Source organism: Chelonoidis abingdonii, chromosome 6 (genome assembly GCF_003597395.2).
Source record: "Chelonoidis abingdonii isolate Lonesome George chromosome 6, CheloAbing_2.0, whole genome shotgun sequence".
Classification (NCBI taxonomy): domain Eukaryota; kingdom Metazoa; phylum Chordata; order Testudines; family Testudinidae; genus Chelonoidis; species Chelonoidis abingdonii.
The window spans coordinates 94,211,519-94,226,657 of NC_133774.1; the positions used below are offsets into that span (position 1 = coordinate 94,211,519).

General features: G+C 39.8%; 1 protein-coding gene across 4 annotated transcripts in view; it reads right to left on the bottom strand.

The window, feature by feature from the left end:
• Positions 1–15,139, bottom strand: part of JAK2 (Janus kinase 2) — a 168,645-nt gene that overhangs the window by 32,417 nt on the left and 121,089 nt on the right. For all 4 annotated transcript variants that reach the window (XM_032777884.2, XM_032777893.2, XM_032777900.2 and 1 more), the window contains exons 9-15: positions 12,960–13,071; positions 11,398–11,584; positions 10,548–10,675; positions 9,850–9,984; positions 8,778–8,865; positions 4,813–4,940; positions 1,230–1,368 (exon numbers count right to left, since the gene is read on the bottom strand). In XM_032777884.2, the coding sequence (XP_032633775.1) occupies positions 1,230–1,368; positions 4,813–4,940; positions 8,778–8,865; positions 9,850–9,984; positions 10,548–10,675; positions 11,398–11,584; positions 12,960–13,071 (917 nt within the window). The remainder of the gene's footprint in view (positions 1–1,229; positions 1,369–4,812; positions 4,941–8,777; positions 8,866–9,849; positions 9,985–10,547; positions 10,676–11,397; positions 11,585–12,959; positions 13,072–15,139) is intronic.

The following is a 15,139-nucleotide window of genomic DNA, read 5'->3' on the forward strand; positions in this document are numbered from 1 at the left end:
TTTAGAATGAAATACTTCAAACTCTTCTGCGTTCCTGTTCTTCAATAGTATATGCTAAATGACACACGCATAAATGATGAACACTTATAACTAGGATGAAGTATCATTGCTTCTAATTTTAAAACTTCATTGACTGTCTTCTCTTTATAGCCCCATGAAGCCAGATTTAAGGAATTTCTACATCATGTTGTTGCTCTGACATGATGCCCTTTCCCACTACCATCAAGAAACAGTACTTCTCACACAAGATTGAGAGGGTGAAAAACCAGAGGCACATGCTTAGTAGTTTTCAGATGGGGCACAACATGCTGACTCTGCAACAAGCAGCAGTGTGCATCCAGAGGAATTCAATTGTTTGAATCTTCATTATCTGATCAAAACTAAAACTGACTGGGGTAACAAGTTAAAGGATACTGTCAGATCAATTTAGACCCAAGATTTAGGATTCTTGACATTAAGTTTACATAAAAAGACTACCATCAAAAGAAATATTGCAACTTGTAAAAAATTCAGTGGAAAGTTTATTGTATAACGTCACCATCACATTCCAAAGATTGCAGCATCCTGCCAATGTATATAAACTATAAAGTAAAACTGATTCAAACCAAATGGATTATTCTGCTTTCATCTTCCAAACTGAATATAGCAAACAATATCAATGAAGACTAGTACTTTACATTTTAAAAATGCTTCCAATTTGAATAATCTAAGGTGTTATTTGTAACACAGCTAAGGAAACCTGTTTAAGAATATAAGAATCTTCACCTGACAGTGTCAACTTTAAAAGACAAAAAAGGGGAGACAGTGAGAATGGATACATTATATATCCATCTAGTAGTCAATCATCAGATGCATCCACTTGTACATGTTGTCCTATTAATATTAATATTTTTATTCCATTTGAAAGCATTTCACAGCTTGTAAAAGTCACAGAACAGCAGCATATTATGGATATATAGGTCATCTTAACCTGTTTGTGTGTTTGTATAGACTTACTTAAAATAAAACAAAACCACCCAGCAGAAAATTTTGACTTTGTTTCCTATAGCCATTTGTTGATAACAGGATACAGTTTTAACTGCTGTCTAGGATGATGTTTTAGGGACTGGAGAAAGGCTGGAGGAGCTTATCACAATAAACAATCAGTACAATGAGAGGCTTGAGGAATAAAAATACAAATATTTTCAATGTTACAAACAATAGCCAAGATAGGTGACTCCAAGACTTACTGTCTTTTGGCAAAACTGTCATGCTGATGCCAGGATCACTAAGCTTGATAAACGGAAGGTTTCCAGACTTCCTATCTTCTTCTCTGATAAGCAAGATATTTTTTGCACATACATTTCCATGAACCAGGCTTTTATCTTCCTAATAAAGAAAAATACATTTTTATGTAAATACACAGGTAAAATCTAGAAGGCATTTAAAAAAAAAGTGTTAGTCTAGGAAATTAACTGGATCACATATTGCAGGCAGGAATAAAATGACACAGCTAATTCTTCTCCAACTCACTAGAAAATTTAAATATTGGTTAAAATTATGTCCATTATCTATCTAGATTTAAAATTTGGATAGCTTTAACATATGTTCTACAGCTAGGCAGACACCAAATAAGGCCTGAAGTATATTAGTAATTTGAAAAAGGCAGCAGCTTTTACCGGTGTTAGCTATTAACACTATTAGAAGGTAATTTATATTGAGCATAGGAAAATGAAGGGGGAAATGGTAGGCATGATTCCTGGAAGAAGTTATTTTTAAGTTGGGATTTCCAAGGAGGAAAGAGGAGACCATTTGGCAAACAAAACAGGACAAAATAAGAGCTGTTTATGGAGCAGCATGAGAGAAGGAATGATACTAACATAGTAACAAAGAAGTAAAGGATACAGTCCGGGGAGAAGATTTAGAGGAGGGTAGGGAGAAGGCAGAAGAATAGTGGGACACAAGAGGAGAGGTTAAGAAGGAGAAAAATGATGTAGGGCATTGAAGTGGCTTGCAAAGTTCTGTCCTTACATAGGCACTAACCTTCTTGACTGAAATGGGAGCAGCCTGCGTATGTCTGAGAGCAGAATTTAGCCTAGAATCTTTTAAGTGGCTAACTCTCAGATGGGACTAATTCTGTCCCCTCTTCTGCTTTCAAGTCCCTTTTAACTTCAGTGGGAATCACAGATCAGCCCTTAATTACAGGCAGGGCTGGTAGCACCCTCCATTATTCACATTGCCCAACACCTCCCATTATAAGGCCCTATGCCCAGTTGCTTATAACTTTATGAAACTTTGCCTGTCAAGGGTGAAATTTTTCATGCCTGATGTCTGCCTCAGGCTCAGTTTTCTTGGAAAATTTCAGCCAGAATGGTTCAGTTGTTTTTGAGAAGGATAAGAAAATATACATTACCTTGCTCAGGTTAAAAAATTAAGACATTTCACCTGAAATGCTCTACTGCCTCTGTGCTTTGGAGCAAGGACTTAAAATTGGGCAGGGATGGCATGTGTGTCAGGGATGTATGTACCTTTTGCCATCCTCATGAAAATCCACCCAAATTTGCCCAAGTGATAAGCCTTTGAAAATAATCGCAGCTTGCAAACGCAGTAAAGATTTCTTCAACATTAACAGCTAAAATCTCCACAAACTGCATCCTCACTGAGCATGCTGGAGCCTCTCACGGATCCTGGTGCCGACTAACTGTGCATGCATCATCCCCACAGATTAGCTAAGCATGGTCCGGCTCAGGGCTACAAAGGCTCAGAAGGACTTTCCCTGTAACTGCTACTCTGAACCGTAATGCGCTGGGAGCTAGAACTGAGAGCAAGGCCTATCTCTCCTATCCTTCAGTGACCCTCCCTGCTGGCACCCAGGCAGCACAGAGGGGGAAGTCATCTGAATTGGGAGAGAGAGAAAGAAGTAGATTGGGACAAGGAGTCTGGTGAGACTGGGACTGGAGGAGAGAAACTGGGACTGGGAGTTGGAGGGGGAAACTCAGATTAGTTGGGCAAGAAGCCTGGGCTGGATGTGGAGAGCAGAGATTCTGACTCTGAAAGAAAACTCAAAGGAGATGGCTGGGGAAAGAAAGACTGGGACTGGGATGAGACGCCTGAGGAGTAGGGACTTGAATTGGGAAGGCAAGGAGATTGAGACTGTCACAAGTAGCCAGGGGTGAGAAAGAGAAAGGACTGGGACAGGCACAGGTTGATGGGGATGGGGCAGCAGAAATCAGCTTGGTGGAATGTGCAAAAGTCTGTGCCCATTAGAACACACTCCCCTCCAAAGCCTGGAATGGAACTCAAGACAGCCGAGTCTCACCAGTCTTCTGGTGCTGGCAAATATCTGTGAAACCCATTATCAGGGTGAGTGTCTCATCTCCCTTTAGTGCTGGTTCACACAGAGGATGACAATGGTAGCAGTTACTCCATTACCTCAAGTGCCAGATGTCTGTCAGGTGGATCTAAAGATTCCAACGCTACTGAGGAACCATATGATGGAATTTCTATTTTTCCAGTTTGCTTTTTTTAAAAAAAAAAAAACCTAGGAAATCATACACACAAGGCTATGCTAGAAGATTATTATTAAGGTTGCAAAGTGAAACACTCAGAAATTAGAAAATACCAGAATTAAGGCTGCCTGTGCAACCTTAATTCATCTCCGTTATTCATATGCATTATGATATAGTCTTTAATTGCATAAACACACACTTTTTTTTCACAGGTCCCCTGCTTCATTTAGTGACTAAGATGGATCTGCTCTGGGCATGAATCAGGATTTCATGGTAAAGGAGGCTGCTTTTCGTAGGACCTCTGCCCCATTTATTGCAGAAGTTGGAAAGTGTGTAGTGAACGAGGTAGGGGATTGCAGAAAATAAAGGGAGGGTCTTGTCATTAAGACAGTTGAATGCTGCCTTAGTGGACACTTTTGACCTCTCTTTGTGCCTCAGCTTCCCAGCCATCAAATGGGGATAAGGATGTTGTGAGGATAAATTAATTAACGCTTGTGATGCACTCAGATACTATATCAATAAGCCAGTTACCATTACCCTGATGGGCTACATGCGGCCCAAGGGCCTCAGGTTGCCCACCACTGAAATAAGTGCTACAGAAAAACCTATGACAGAATTAATAATGCTGTCTTCAGAGTAGTGCATGACCAGTGTGCAGTAAATTAGGCCTACATCCACAAATTGAACAATAAGGAAAAACAAAATACTGAATTAGCTGCTCATTAACTGAACACTGTCCATTCTGTGAACTGAATGAGGCATGGATCCTGTGGAAAAAATAGTATGTGATTATGTAATTCAGGGGTAGGCAACCTATGGCACGCATGCCAAAGGCAGCACGTGAGCTGATTTTCAGTGGCACTCGCACTGCCTGGGTCTTGGTCTCAGGTCAAGGGGGCTCTGCATTTTAATTTAATTTTAAATGAAACTTCTTAAACATTTAAAAAACCTTATTTACTTTACATACAACAATAGTTTAGTTATATATTATAGACTTATAGAAAGAGACCTTCTAAAAATGTATAACTGTATTACTGGCACGGGAAACCTTAAATCATAGTGAATAAATGAAGACTTGGCACACCACTTCTGAAAGGTTGCCAACCTCTGATATACTTAAAGACTATCTTCATGCATACTCACAAAGGGGCTGAACTAGGCTGCACAGGCAGCCTTAATTCTAGCATTTCCTAACTTTTGAGTGCTTGACTGCGTAATAATGATCTTTTAATGTAGATTTTTGTGTGTGTTTGTATAATATGTATAGATAAAAAAACAAGCATATGAATTTGACCATCACCTAAAAAAGAAAAAAACGACTTACCAGAAAATGCATGGCCAATGCCAACTGTTTGGCAACTTCCAATTTCCACAAGATATTGATAGAATTTTTGCTCTTTTTCAAATATGTGTCCAAGGATCCGAATCTGACATACTCCTGCACCAGTATATCTGATTTAAAGTGTTTAAAAGATAAACAGACTCTTTAATTTTTCATTCTTGTTTTATAAACATACTACTAAGAAACAGATCCGATTTTAACACCCCCCCCCCACACACACACCTTGTAACAATAAAACTAATGTGGTTTCAAGTTAGCATCATAATGTCTAAGTGTATCAATGTCATATTGCACTAATAAAACAATCATTTCAACTCAGCCACTTTGCAGTTGTTTACAAACTTTCTTCTTTTTTTAAAATCTAAAGTTTCATCCTGCTGAACTGAAGTGTTGTTGGTTCTGCTATTGAAACACATTCTTTGTTGGAACAACAGAAGTTCCTCTCCTGTGTAGGCACAGCCATAAGAAGAGGCCCTTTCCCCACAGCCTGCCTGTATTAATCTGGCAACAGTTGCTTAAACAGTCTTCTAGTCAAGGACCCAGGAAGGAAGCCATATAGCACAGCTGCATGGTTGCCACTGTCTCAGTTTTATTTTTTTTAGAAACAATTAATTTAAAGTGAAGTGAAATGATCCTGAGCTTCTGCTTTCAATTGTATTAAAGTTCCTCATTTGGACTCCAAACACAATGAAACCTATTGTAACCACAGTGTGTTTCCTGCTTTATAATGCAAAAACTGGCTTGCAACTTAGTCTTTTAGAGAACATGCAGTGCTTTCAGAACTATACAAAATAAAATTTACTCAGATCCATAGCAGACTTATCTGAATTAAATATAGTCGTTGCTAACATAAGGGACTGGCCTCCTCTCAGTAGACTAAGGAAGTTACATATGTAAATCTCCCATATTTGGAGAAGCATATAGACTATAGAGTCTAATTATGAGTTTAAAGATGAATTACTATACTTATAAACAAGCTATCTGAAGATAAAATTCCCTTCCGATATAGTACCTTATACAACAATTGAAGTGTCTGTGCTAACACCACCACAAGTGAACTGGGAAATCAAGGAGAATATTTACTGAATATTAAGATACAGCTACCAGAATGCTATTCCCGGGGTGCTCAGAAGTATAATTTTACATATGTATTGTTATGTTACAAAATGTGAAAGCTAATCACAAAAATCCCAGAAGGTTTCTACTTCTATTTTCCAAGGACAAGTATACTTAAAGTCATTTGTATTGTTTTGTTTAATGTTTCTTTTCCTTTCTTTAATAATAAAACAACCATAGTTAGTGATTGTGATTTTTTGCTTGGTCTTGATCATGGTAGTCAGTAAGGTACATACCCTCCATCCCACCCTGTGCGACTAAGTAATGGGAGTCACATTCCTTAGTTGGCAGTAAGAGAAACAGTTAATAAGAGCTGGCCTACCATTTCTTGTTTCTCTGGATTAAATATTTTTAGTAATTATCAAAATAAAATTACTTGACATCCAACTATTTAAAATGATCCCTTTCCACCCCACAAAATGATGTTAAAATAACTTTGAGAATCAAACACAAACATAAGGGCCATTGTTCTTGACCTGTGGAGCCCTGCCCGCCTACACTGCTAAATGGGATAGTGGATCCCAGTGTAGAAAAGGTTGAGAACTATTGATTTATAATATGTATTTCATGTTGTTTCTCTCATCATGAAAGCTCCAGCCAAGCTGCAAAGCAAGGATAAGGCTTTTTTGAGTAGTTAAGGAAAATATATGGGCATTTACATTTTATGATGCAGATAAGTATGATTTAGGATCTCTAACAACTTTGCTGACAAAATCATTGCAGATCCTCTTTTACTGAATTCAGGGGACACCTTGCAGAATGTTGAGCTCTTCATTACTCCCATGATCAAACAAAAAAAGAGATTCCGACACTTACTGTTACTATAAAATGTTTTATTTTGTTAAAAAATGGGAATCTCAGAAAGAAAACAATACGATGCTAAAATAACTTAGAAAAGCCACATGAAAAACTAAAATAAAAAACCAAAGTTAATTAGCAAAACCTGGCCTCTCTGAGTAAAAGGAATGGAGGGTAAAAGATGACCCCAACATAAGGGATCTATTAACACTAATCTGCCTTAAGACAATATACGCATACAAAAACAGGAGAACTAGCTCATATAAAAGCCTGGCCTATGAGGGAATACATACATAAAATCTAGAACAACAATCTGAAGTTGCTTTAAAAATGTTAGTAGGGACATGCTACATACCCACATACAGTTTCTAGGATGATTTTTTACTGGAGGAAAGGTAAGACGGGGGGCAGAGTTCTGCTGAAAAATAAGGGGCCACATTTTCAGAACTGGTTGCCTAAACTACCCTTTCCACAATTGTATTTGTCCCCACAAAACCAGCATTTGGTCATGTGCAAAGGGTAACAGTCAAGACTTTTTGCAGAGCTAATGGTGATTTGCTTGAACAATCAGGCACCTATGATCACCATTGATCACTATGGACATGCAAATGCTGGTGGACAAATTGTGGAAACCATTTTGTCAGCCGATTCTGAAAAGCTGGCTCTTAAAAGCCTTTGCCAGTCTCTGCAGATGTATTAGCAAATCCTTCACAAAAGGTTACACTGCATATTCCCACAACCTGTTCAAATTTCCTATGATGCTCGCTGATGTCACTTACTCCTGAGTGACAAAAAATTAAAAATTTTGCACCAAAAATTCAAAATCCTGCACACTGTATTTTAAAATTCTGCAAATTTTATTTGTCAAATAAATGTGGAGGCCCCAGAATGGCATTGGGGAGCACAGGCCACTGGCTGCACAGAGGTGGGAGATCACTGTGCAGCTCCCCACCAGGAAACGGACTCAGCAGTGAGGCTGCACCCAACCCTGAAGCAGTGCAAAAACTGGTCCTGCCCCAGAAACACCCCAGGGCCCTGCTCCTCCATGTGGAAAGCAGGCTCAGCAAGACAGGAACCAAGTGTGGAGGGGCTTAATAAGGGGAGATCCAGATGTGGGTTGAGAGGGTTCTATGAGGGGTAATTTTGCGTGCGGGCGGATCAGTGGGGCATCTGGGTGCGGGGTGGATCTGGATATACAGAAGCTTGTTGGGGGATTCTGGATGCAACGGTAATGGGACTCTGCAGGGGGTCCAGGTGAAGCTGGTTGGGTCTCAGCATAGTGGGGTCTGGGGAGGGTTATAGACCTTGGCAGGGGGTCTGGGTGTGGGGTCTCCGTGGGGGGTCCAGATGCTGGGGGAGTGGGGCTCATTTGGGGTAGAGGGGGTTCTGAGTGAAGGGGGGGGTGAGGCTTGGTGGGAGGGTCTGGGTAGGAGGAGGTCTGGATGCATGGGGTTAGGCAGATAGGGGAGCAGCTCCCTGTACAGGGATCCCTCCCCTTGCAGCTGAGGAGCAACGGGTGCAGGAAGCAGCTTTCTGCAGCCAAGGGAGAAATCTACGGGTGGGTCTGATCCCGCCTTGGAGGCCATGCAGGGGAAGAGGAAGCCTCATCCTCCCCAGCCCAGCTGGGACTAGCAGCTGAGCCCAGCACAATGTAGAAGCCAACATCTGGGTCTTCCCCAGGCACACCTCCTGCCCCACAGTGATTTACCTCTCTGCTGGCTGTCCTGATGTCACTTACTCCTGCGTGGCAGGGTTGCATGACCGCTCTTGTGGCTTCCCTTTGTTTCCCTGTCAGAAAGTCATTTTTCTGCAGGGAAGCAAAGAAATCTGCAGGGGGCATAAATTCTGCACATGCACATTGGCACAGAATTCCCTCAGGAGTAACTGTCACTCTATCACATGAATCCCTGCTGAGCCACCCCTATACGACTAGGATGCAAATAAATTTTGCAGCAGGCTTTTACACAATATCAAGAACAGAAACTGTAATGACAGCTATTTGAAATTATATAAATATAATTGATTTTACTTACTCTCCTCTCCACAGACACATACTCCATAATTTAATACCAAGTGCTTGTAAGAAAGCTGGCTCATCATGCTTGCTGCCTCAAAGAAAGACTGTAAGTGCAAGGCAGAGAGAACAATAATCAGCGAAGAAAATGTTAAATTATTTGGAATTAAACCCACCCACATTTTCACATTGCTTTAATTCCTAACTTACTGCAAGAATATTGCATAACTGATTCCATCTAGTTGGCTTGTGCAGTGACTTTTTTTAGTAACTGTTTTATCCACAGTGCACACATGGTTTAGTCAGCAATCTAATTTCTTGGTGATAGGAAAAACATCGGTGGACAAGAATGCTTTATACATATAGAAAGCAAGCAGCGCTAATAGGGAATCTCTTTTAACCTATGGCAGATATCTGAACTCCACAAAAAGATGCCATAAACAACAAATGAAAGGTTGTTAACTGCTCAAAAATTTTGAACTAGAGTATTTCATTGCATTTGCATGTAGTGTATTGGATCAAAGGTGAAATCTGGGGCCAAATTCTCTCCCTGGATCTGGCCCCTTTCTGCTGCTCAGGAGGTGCAAAGGACCCTAACACTGGCCACATTTGGTCAGCTGAGAATTCTTCCCGGGGTGTAGGGACATGGGGGGTGAAGCTCTCGGAAGGTGTGAAGCCATGACAGCTGGCCCCTGCACCAGTCCCCCTGGTCCAAAGTGTACAGTATCAGGGGTAGAAATGGGCAAAACTGGAACACTGCAGCATTCTGGCATTTCTCAGCACGTGGATGGATGTGGTCCCTTGGGGACCACTGTCAGATGGCGTAGGTTAGTTACAGCAGTCCCTAGGCCACAGCCTGAAGCGCCGCTGTGCAAGGCAGAGAATAAAAAAGCCTTAAACTGGCTTCCTGACAGCCTACTCACCTCTCCTTCACAAAATTATGCTTGGTGCAGGAAAGAATCTGGCCCTGGGTTAAATCGAACTGTAATCATCTACCATATAATACCATTTTAAGTTGTTCATGTTAACAAAGAACAGTAATTGTTTACAGACAACAATCAATAAACATATTACTCCAAAACCAGGCAAACCTCAGAGTAATTTCTGTGCACTTTATCCAGCACTTTTAAGACGACTTCAGTTTGATGGAGCTCGCCATAGTCTCCCACTTCTTTCCTTATACCTTTGAAAATCTTAGTAAAGGTGCCCTGCCCAAGGCTCTCATTCTAAAATATAAAAAAGGTAGGGGTAACAGGGAAGGAGCAGTCAGACAACCTACTCTGTCAGTTCTGATCACTTAAAGTTCTCTATAAATACTGTATATAGAAAACTTTTAAAGCTAATACAATCAGTTCAAGAGTCAAATGACTGGGAGTGAGGAATAACTATACTGGAAAGAGTTTAACCTAAATATTGGATTACATGAAGGTTTTCTCACTCCCTCTTTGACTGTTTGGGGACCTCTGGGGACAGGTGGTTGCAAGAACCCAGAGCGAAGGAAACTGAAGGCTGGGAGTATAAAGAATTTGGGCCTCTGAAGGTGCAGAAAACAGTGGGTGATGCAATAAAAAGGAAAGACATTTTTATAAGAACAAAAACTTTGTTTATTATTAAAGGGACACCCAAATTTAGAACTTTTTTTTTAATTGTCACTAAAGAACTACTGTAGTGAAATGTCTTACTGCAATTACGTCTATTTTAAATTGCATACAAACAGGGACTAGATTTTCAGAACTCTGTGTGCAACTGTCCATGAAAATGGCCAGCTGGGTGCAACTGGTGAACTTACAAATATCAAGTCCTCATTCCGGATTTTGTGAAAGACCATTTGGTTGACATTATTGTGTCTCTGCAATGTGGGCGATATAGGTACATCAGAAATACCATTGCTCCTGAAGACTAGAAGATTTGACTTATCTGGGGGGGGAGGGGAAGAAGGTGGGAGTGAAAGGAAAAAAACAAACACAAAAAACAGAAAACACCTCTGTTAAAGACTTATCAAAATGTTGTTTCAACAGAATTATTAATTTAAGGTATAAATCTACTGTGATAAGAAGTTTAATCTGGATACCATAGCAGGGAGAGAACAATTTGTTTAATAAATAACACAGTATTACAGGACTTCATCAAACAAATGTCAAACCTGGATCTTTCTGACTAGAGATAACATTCTGGTTCTCTCTCTTCTAATTATTAAAGTTTCGGAAGCACTCTTATTTTTGACAAGTACAGCACTACAATGCTGAAAACATTCCACACCACTTTTTATGGTACATCATGTGCGTTTCAGAATAAGAAATGACTAATTTAGCAGCTCTTTCATGATACAAACCTGTAGCTAAAGACTTGATCAGATAAGAAATGCTATTAAATGTAACCTTTCAATCATTAATTGGCCAGTTTTATTTTCAGCTGGGACAGCTGCAAGCTGCGATGGTCATGCTTTGTGGAAGGGGATCACAGTGTTGTGAGTAACTTCTTACAAACCAAGGCAAATCCAAGCTGACACTAACACTGAAATCTCAATGACTAAGGAGACGAAAATGTCTGTTGGGCAAATATATTGATCTGCTAATTTCTCTTTCAAAAAATCAATTAACCCGAAAATAATTAGACATGTTTGTGTTTATAAGTCTTACCTTTTGGTTTTGGAGGGCAGCATTTGGTAAACTGGAAAATGATGTTGTCTGAACGGACCGTTTCTGTCTGATAGCAATTCAACAGATCCTTAAGGTTACCAAAACTTCTCTTTGTTCCACTAAGATTATACTCTCCAGTCTCATTTTTTGTTATTAAGCAGTGCTTATACTCAGCGACACCATCCCGCTGTACAGATTTTTAATTAGAAAAGGAAAGACCAATACATACAATTTAAAAATGTAAACAATTTATGTACACTCAATTTATTAAAAAAGAGAAAAATTCTCAAGTAACATGTTACTGTCATTTGATATTTTAATCCCAGTATCTAGTAAACTGAGAAGACACTGATAAAGCTAGTAAAGGACTATTTCTATCACTGGAAGTGTTGATTAGCATTTTGACATTAGCTATCAGGGCTGCAACCAAGAGATTTAAAAGCAAACAGAGTGAATGGACCCAGTTATAAGTGAGCCCTTCATTGCTACTAACATAAGTTATGTCATACAACAAAAGTGATGAGGTGGAAATGTAATGTTGCAAGAACCCTCACATCTTTAGTGCGCAAACAGAAAACTTATTAGCAATGGTGAAATGTATTTTGTAGTGCTATGCACGGATGCAGGTATGGTTCATATGACAGGCACCTTACAAAAACCTAGGCTATATTCCTATGTTTGTCGTCTACAGCATAGTTCTATCTCCTAGCTGAAACTTGGCACACAGTCTCAACACACAGCGCATTTCTTTAAGTCAAACTTCCAAAATGTCCAGTTGTCCATTTCTAATTTATAGAAGCTCCTATACTGCTGCCACATGCCCTTTCTTTACAATACTGTGGAAAACATACCAATAAATACTAAATCACAGCAGCTCTCTGTTTGCTTAGAAAAACTAAAGCAAGAAATGATACAAAATTGCTCTGAATAGGGGAAGATCTTACCAGATCAGCTAAAAGAAACTCTCTTTCACACGCAGCTTTCCTTTCTGAAAGAAAAGTCTAAATATGCTCAGTGAATGAGCAGTGCAATTCTACAAAACATTTCTTTCTCCACTGATTATATTTCTCTGAGGTGGCAAAGATTCCTATGTTTCTAAGACAGTAGTTGATACTTTTCCATCTAGGCAGCAGCACTGTTGTGATGTCATCTGCTGAAATGTGCACAGCTTTGAAGGTATGTGTTACAGTAGCTAACTAACTGCTGCAAGCCAGTAGGAAAGCTCACACACTATTTTTTGTTATACCTCACCAAAGAAGCAGCTGTTTTTTATATTTTTGAAATGTTGGTAGAAGAGACCGATGTACTGATAATTTTGTGATTTAAAAAGATATTTTCATATAAACCAAAACAAACCAGATTATACAGCAATAAATAGCATGTAAATAAAAAAAGTATTGTGAACCGCAAAGACATTAATGAATAGGAGAATACATAGCTCATGTAACAGAAGATACAAACTCAATGATTTACTGTATGTAAATGAAAAATAAATCATGCAGCAGTGCTCTCTGCTTTAGTGCAATACTGACTACAGTTACTGCTCAGTGCAGTACACTGACCTCTATGGCAAAGGTGAGGAAGTATTTCTTAAAATCTTTAGGACTGCAACGAAGAACATAGTAGCCAGTCTGATTGCCTGCTTTCCTCAGTTTATTGGTAGCAAAGTCCATGCTATAATAAAAAGAAAAAGTGTTTACTCCTGTACAATTTCAGAAAGCAAAACAGCAGAGATTTTGAGCAATGACACCATTATTAGAAAGCATTAATTAGGTCGACAGTGGGTATCTAATAGAAGGACTGTATCTATCTATGTGCTATGGTGTTTGCTTTTTAAAAAAACAGGGCTTTGTTCCGTTAGCAACAGTATTATATGCAAGTAAGGAAACATGCCTATCAAGGACAAGCAGCTCACAGGAGAAAGAAAAACTGGTTAAAAAAAAATATACTGAATCATCCATCAATGGAAACTGATTTTTCCTGGGAAATCAAGTAACTATATAGCATCTTTGCTATGGATTATCTAACTGTCCATGTCTTGTTCGAGGGATTATGAATAAAGCTAAGATTCTGTCACATAAGTCACAGATTCCGTGACTTCCAGAGACTTCCGTGACTTGTGCTTGTGGTACCTGAGAGCTGCAGGGTCCCCTCGCCACCTGTGGCGGCTGGCAACTATGGGGGCCCCGAGCTCCCAGACACAGTGTGTGTGTGTGGGGGGGGCACAGCTCCTGGCTGCTGTGGGCAGTGAGGCCCCCGGGAGCTTCCAGCTTCTGCGGGCAACGAGGGTGCCCTAGAGCTCAGAGCCACGGGTGGTGGGGGAACCCCACAGCTCCAAGCTGGGGCCCTCCAAAGTGGTGCGGCTCCCCATTTTCTCATGCGTGTTTTTAGTAAAAATCACAGATAGGTCACAGGCAATAAAGAAAAATTTACGGAAGCCTGTGACCTGTCCGTGACAAAATATTAGCCTTAGTTATGAATGGCATTGCTTGAGAGGGTCTAGGCCTAGCACACAATTCAATGTGGTCCTAAAAAGTCAACGTTAACATCTGACTCTATTGTTCAAATTTACAAGTTTCCCTCCCCATGTCCAAAAAGTAAACAGAAGGAGCTTGATATATTAGGACTGGTTTCACCCATGTCTTTTGGAAGATGTAGATCACTCTCTCTCTTCCCCTCATGTTCATGAAAAATTTCCAGAAATATTCCTGATTTAACTAGGTGGCAGACTAATTTTTTATTATTTAAATATGTATACCAAGTACACTGGTTCTCTTGCTTAAACTATGGGAAAAAAATCAAATGCAGTATATTCTGCTTGCTTACATTCTGGTTGCCCATATCCTGAGCTCAAACAATAACAGTACTGTATGAAACGTTACAATCAATAAAGGTACCAAACTGTTTCTCTAAAGAACTGGAGAAACTGAACGAAGAGACAACAGCTGTACAAAAAGCAATTTGATAAATTTACTAGCTAGCAATTTTCTATGTTCCCCTCACAATAATTGAAGACACGAATATCTGAATTTGCCCTTTTTTCCCTTGCAACTTAGATTCTGGTTCTGATAGATCTTTTAGAGAAAACATTATGAGAGCCTCCGTTTATGACACCATACACCGTTGCCATGGTAATGACTACAATGTTCTAAATTCAGCATTATGTTTCTGTTGCATGACTGGGTTGGAGTTAAAAATGAACTCAAGTGGAGGAAATATATTTTAAATTCATCTGTATTCATTCTTATGATTTACAAGAAAGAATTCAAACATGAAACATATCACAAAAGGTATCATCCTACTCTCACTCTGCAGGTTTTCCCAGTAATCACAATAGAAGTTTCATATGGAATTTCCTCCAACCCAGTCATGCAACAAAGACATAAAGGGGTAGTATATAGTGCATTGGTGTTACAAAACGTGACATCCCTCATCAGAAGAAGAGTGCACCTTCCCTTACAAACTCTATTCCCGGGGGAATTCTGTGCCAAAAAATTCAAAATTCTGCACACAATATTTTAAGATTCTGCAAATTTTATTTGCCTGTTTCAATTATTTTGGTAATTTATTTCAAAATACCTGTCAGCAAGTATGTCTGTAACAGCACAGACACACAAAAATTCCCCCAGGAGTAGAGAGTTAAAAGAAATCCCTACGACAACCCAGTTTCTGTTTCGCTGCCTCCCCTACCCAGAGCCCAGCTGGGGTGCCAGACACCCACAACCCCTCCCCCCAAATCCAG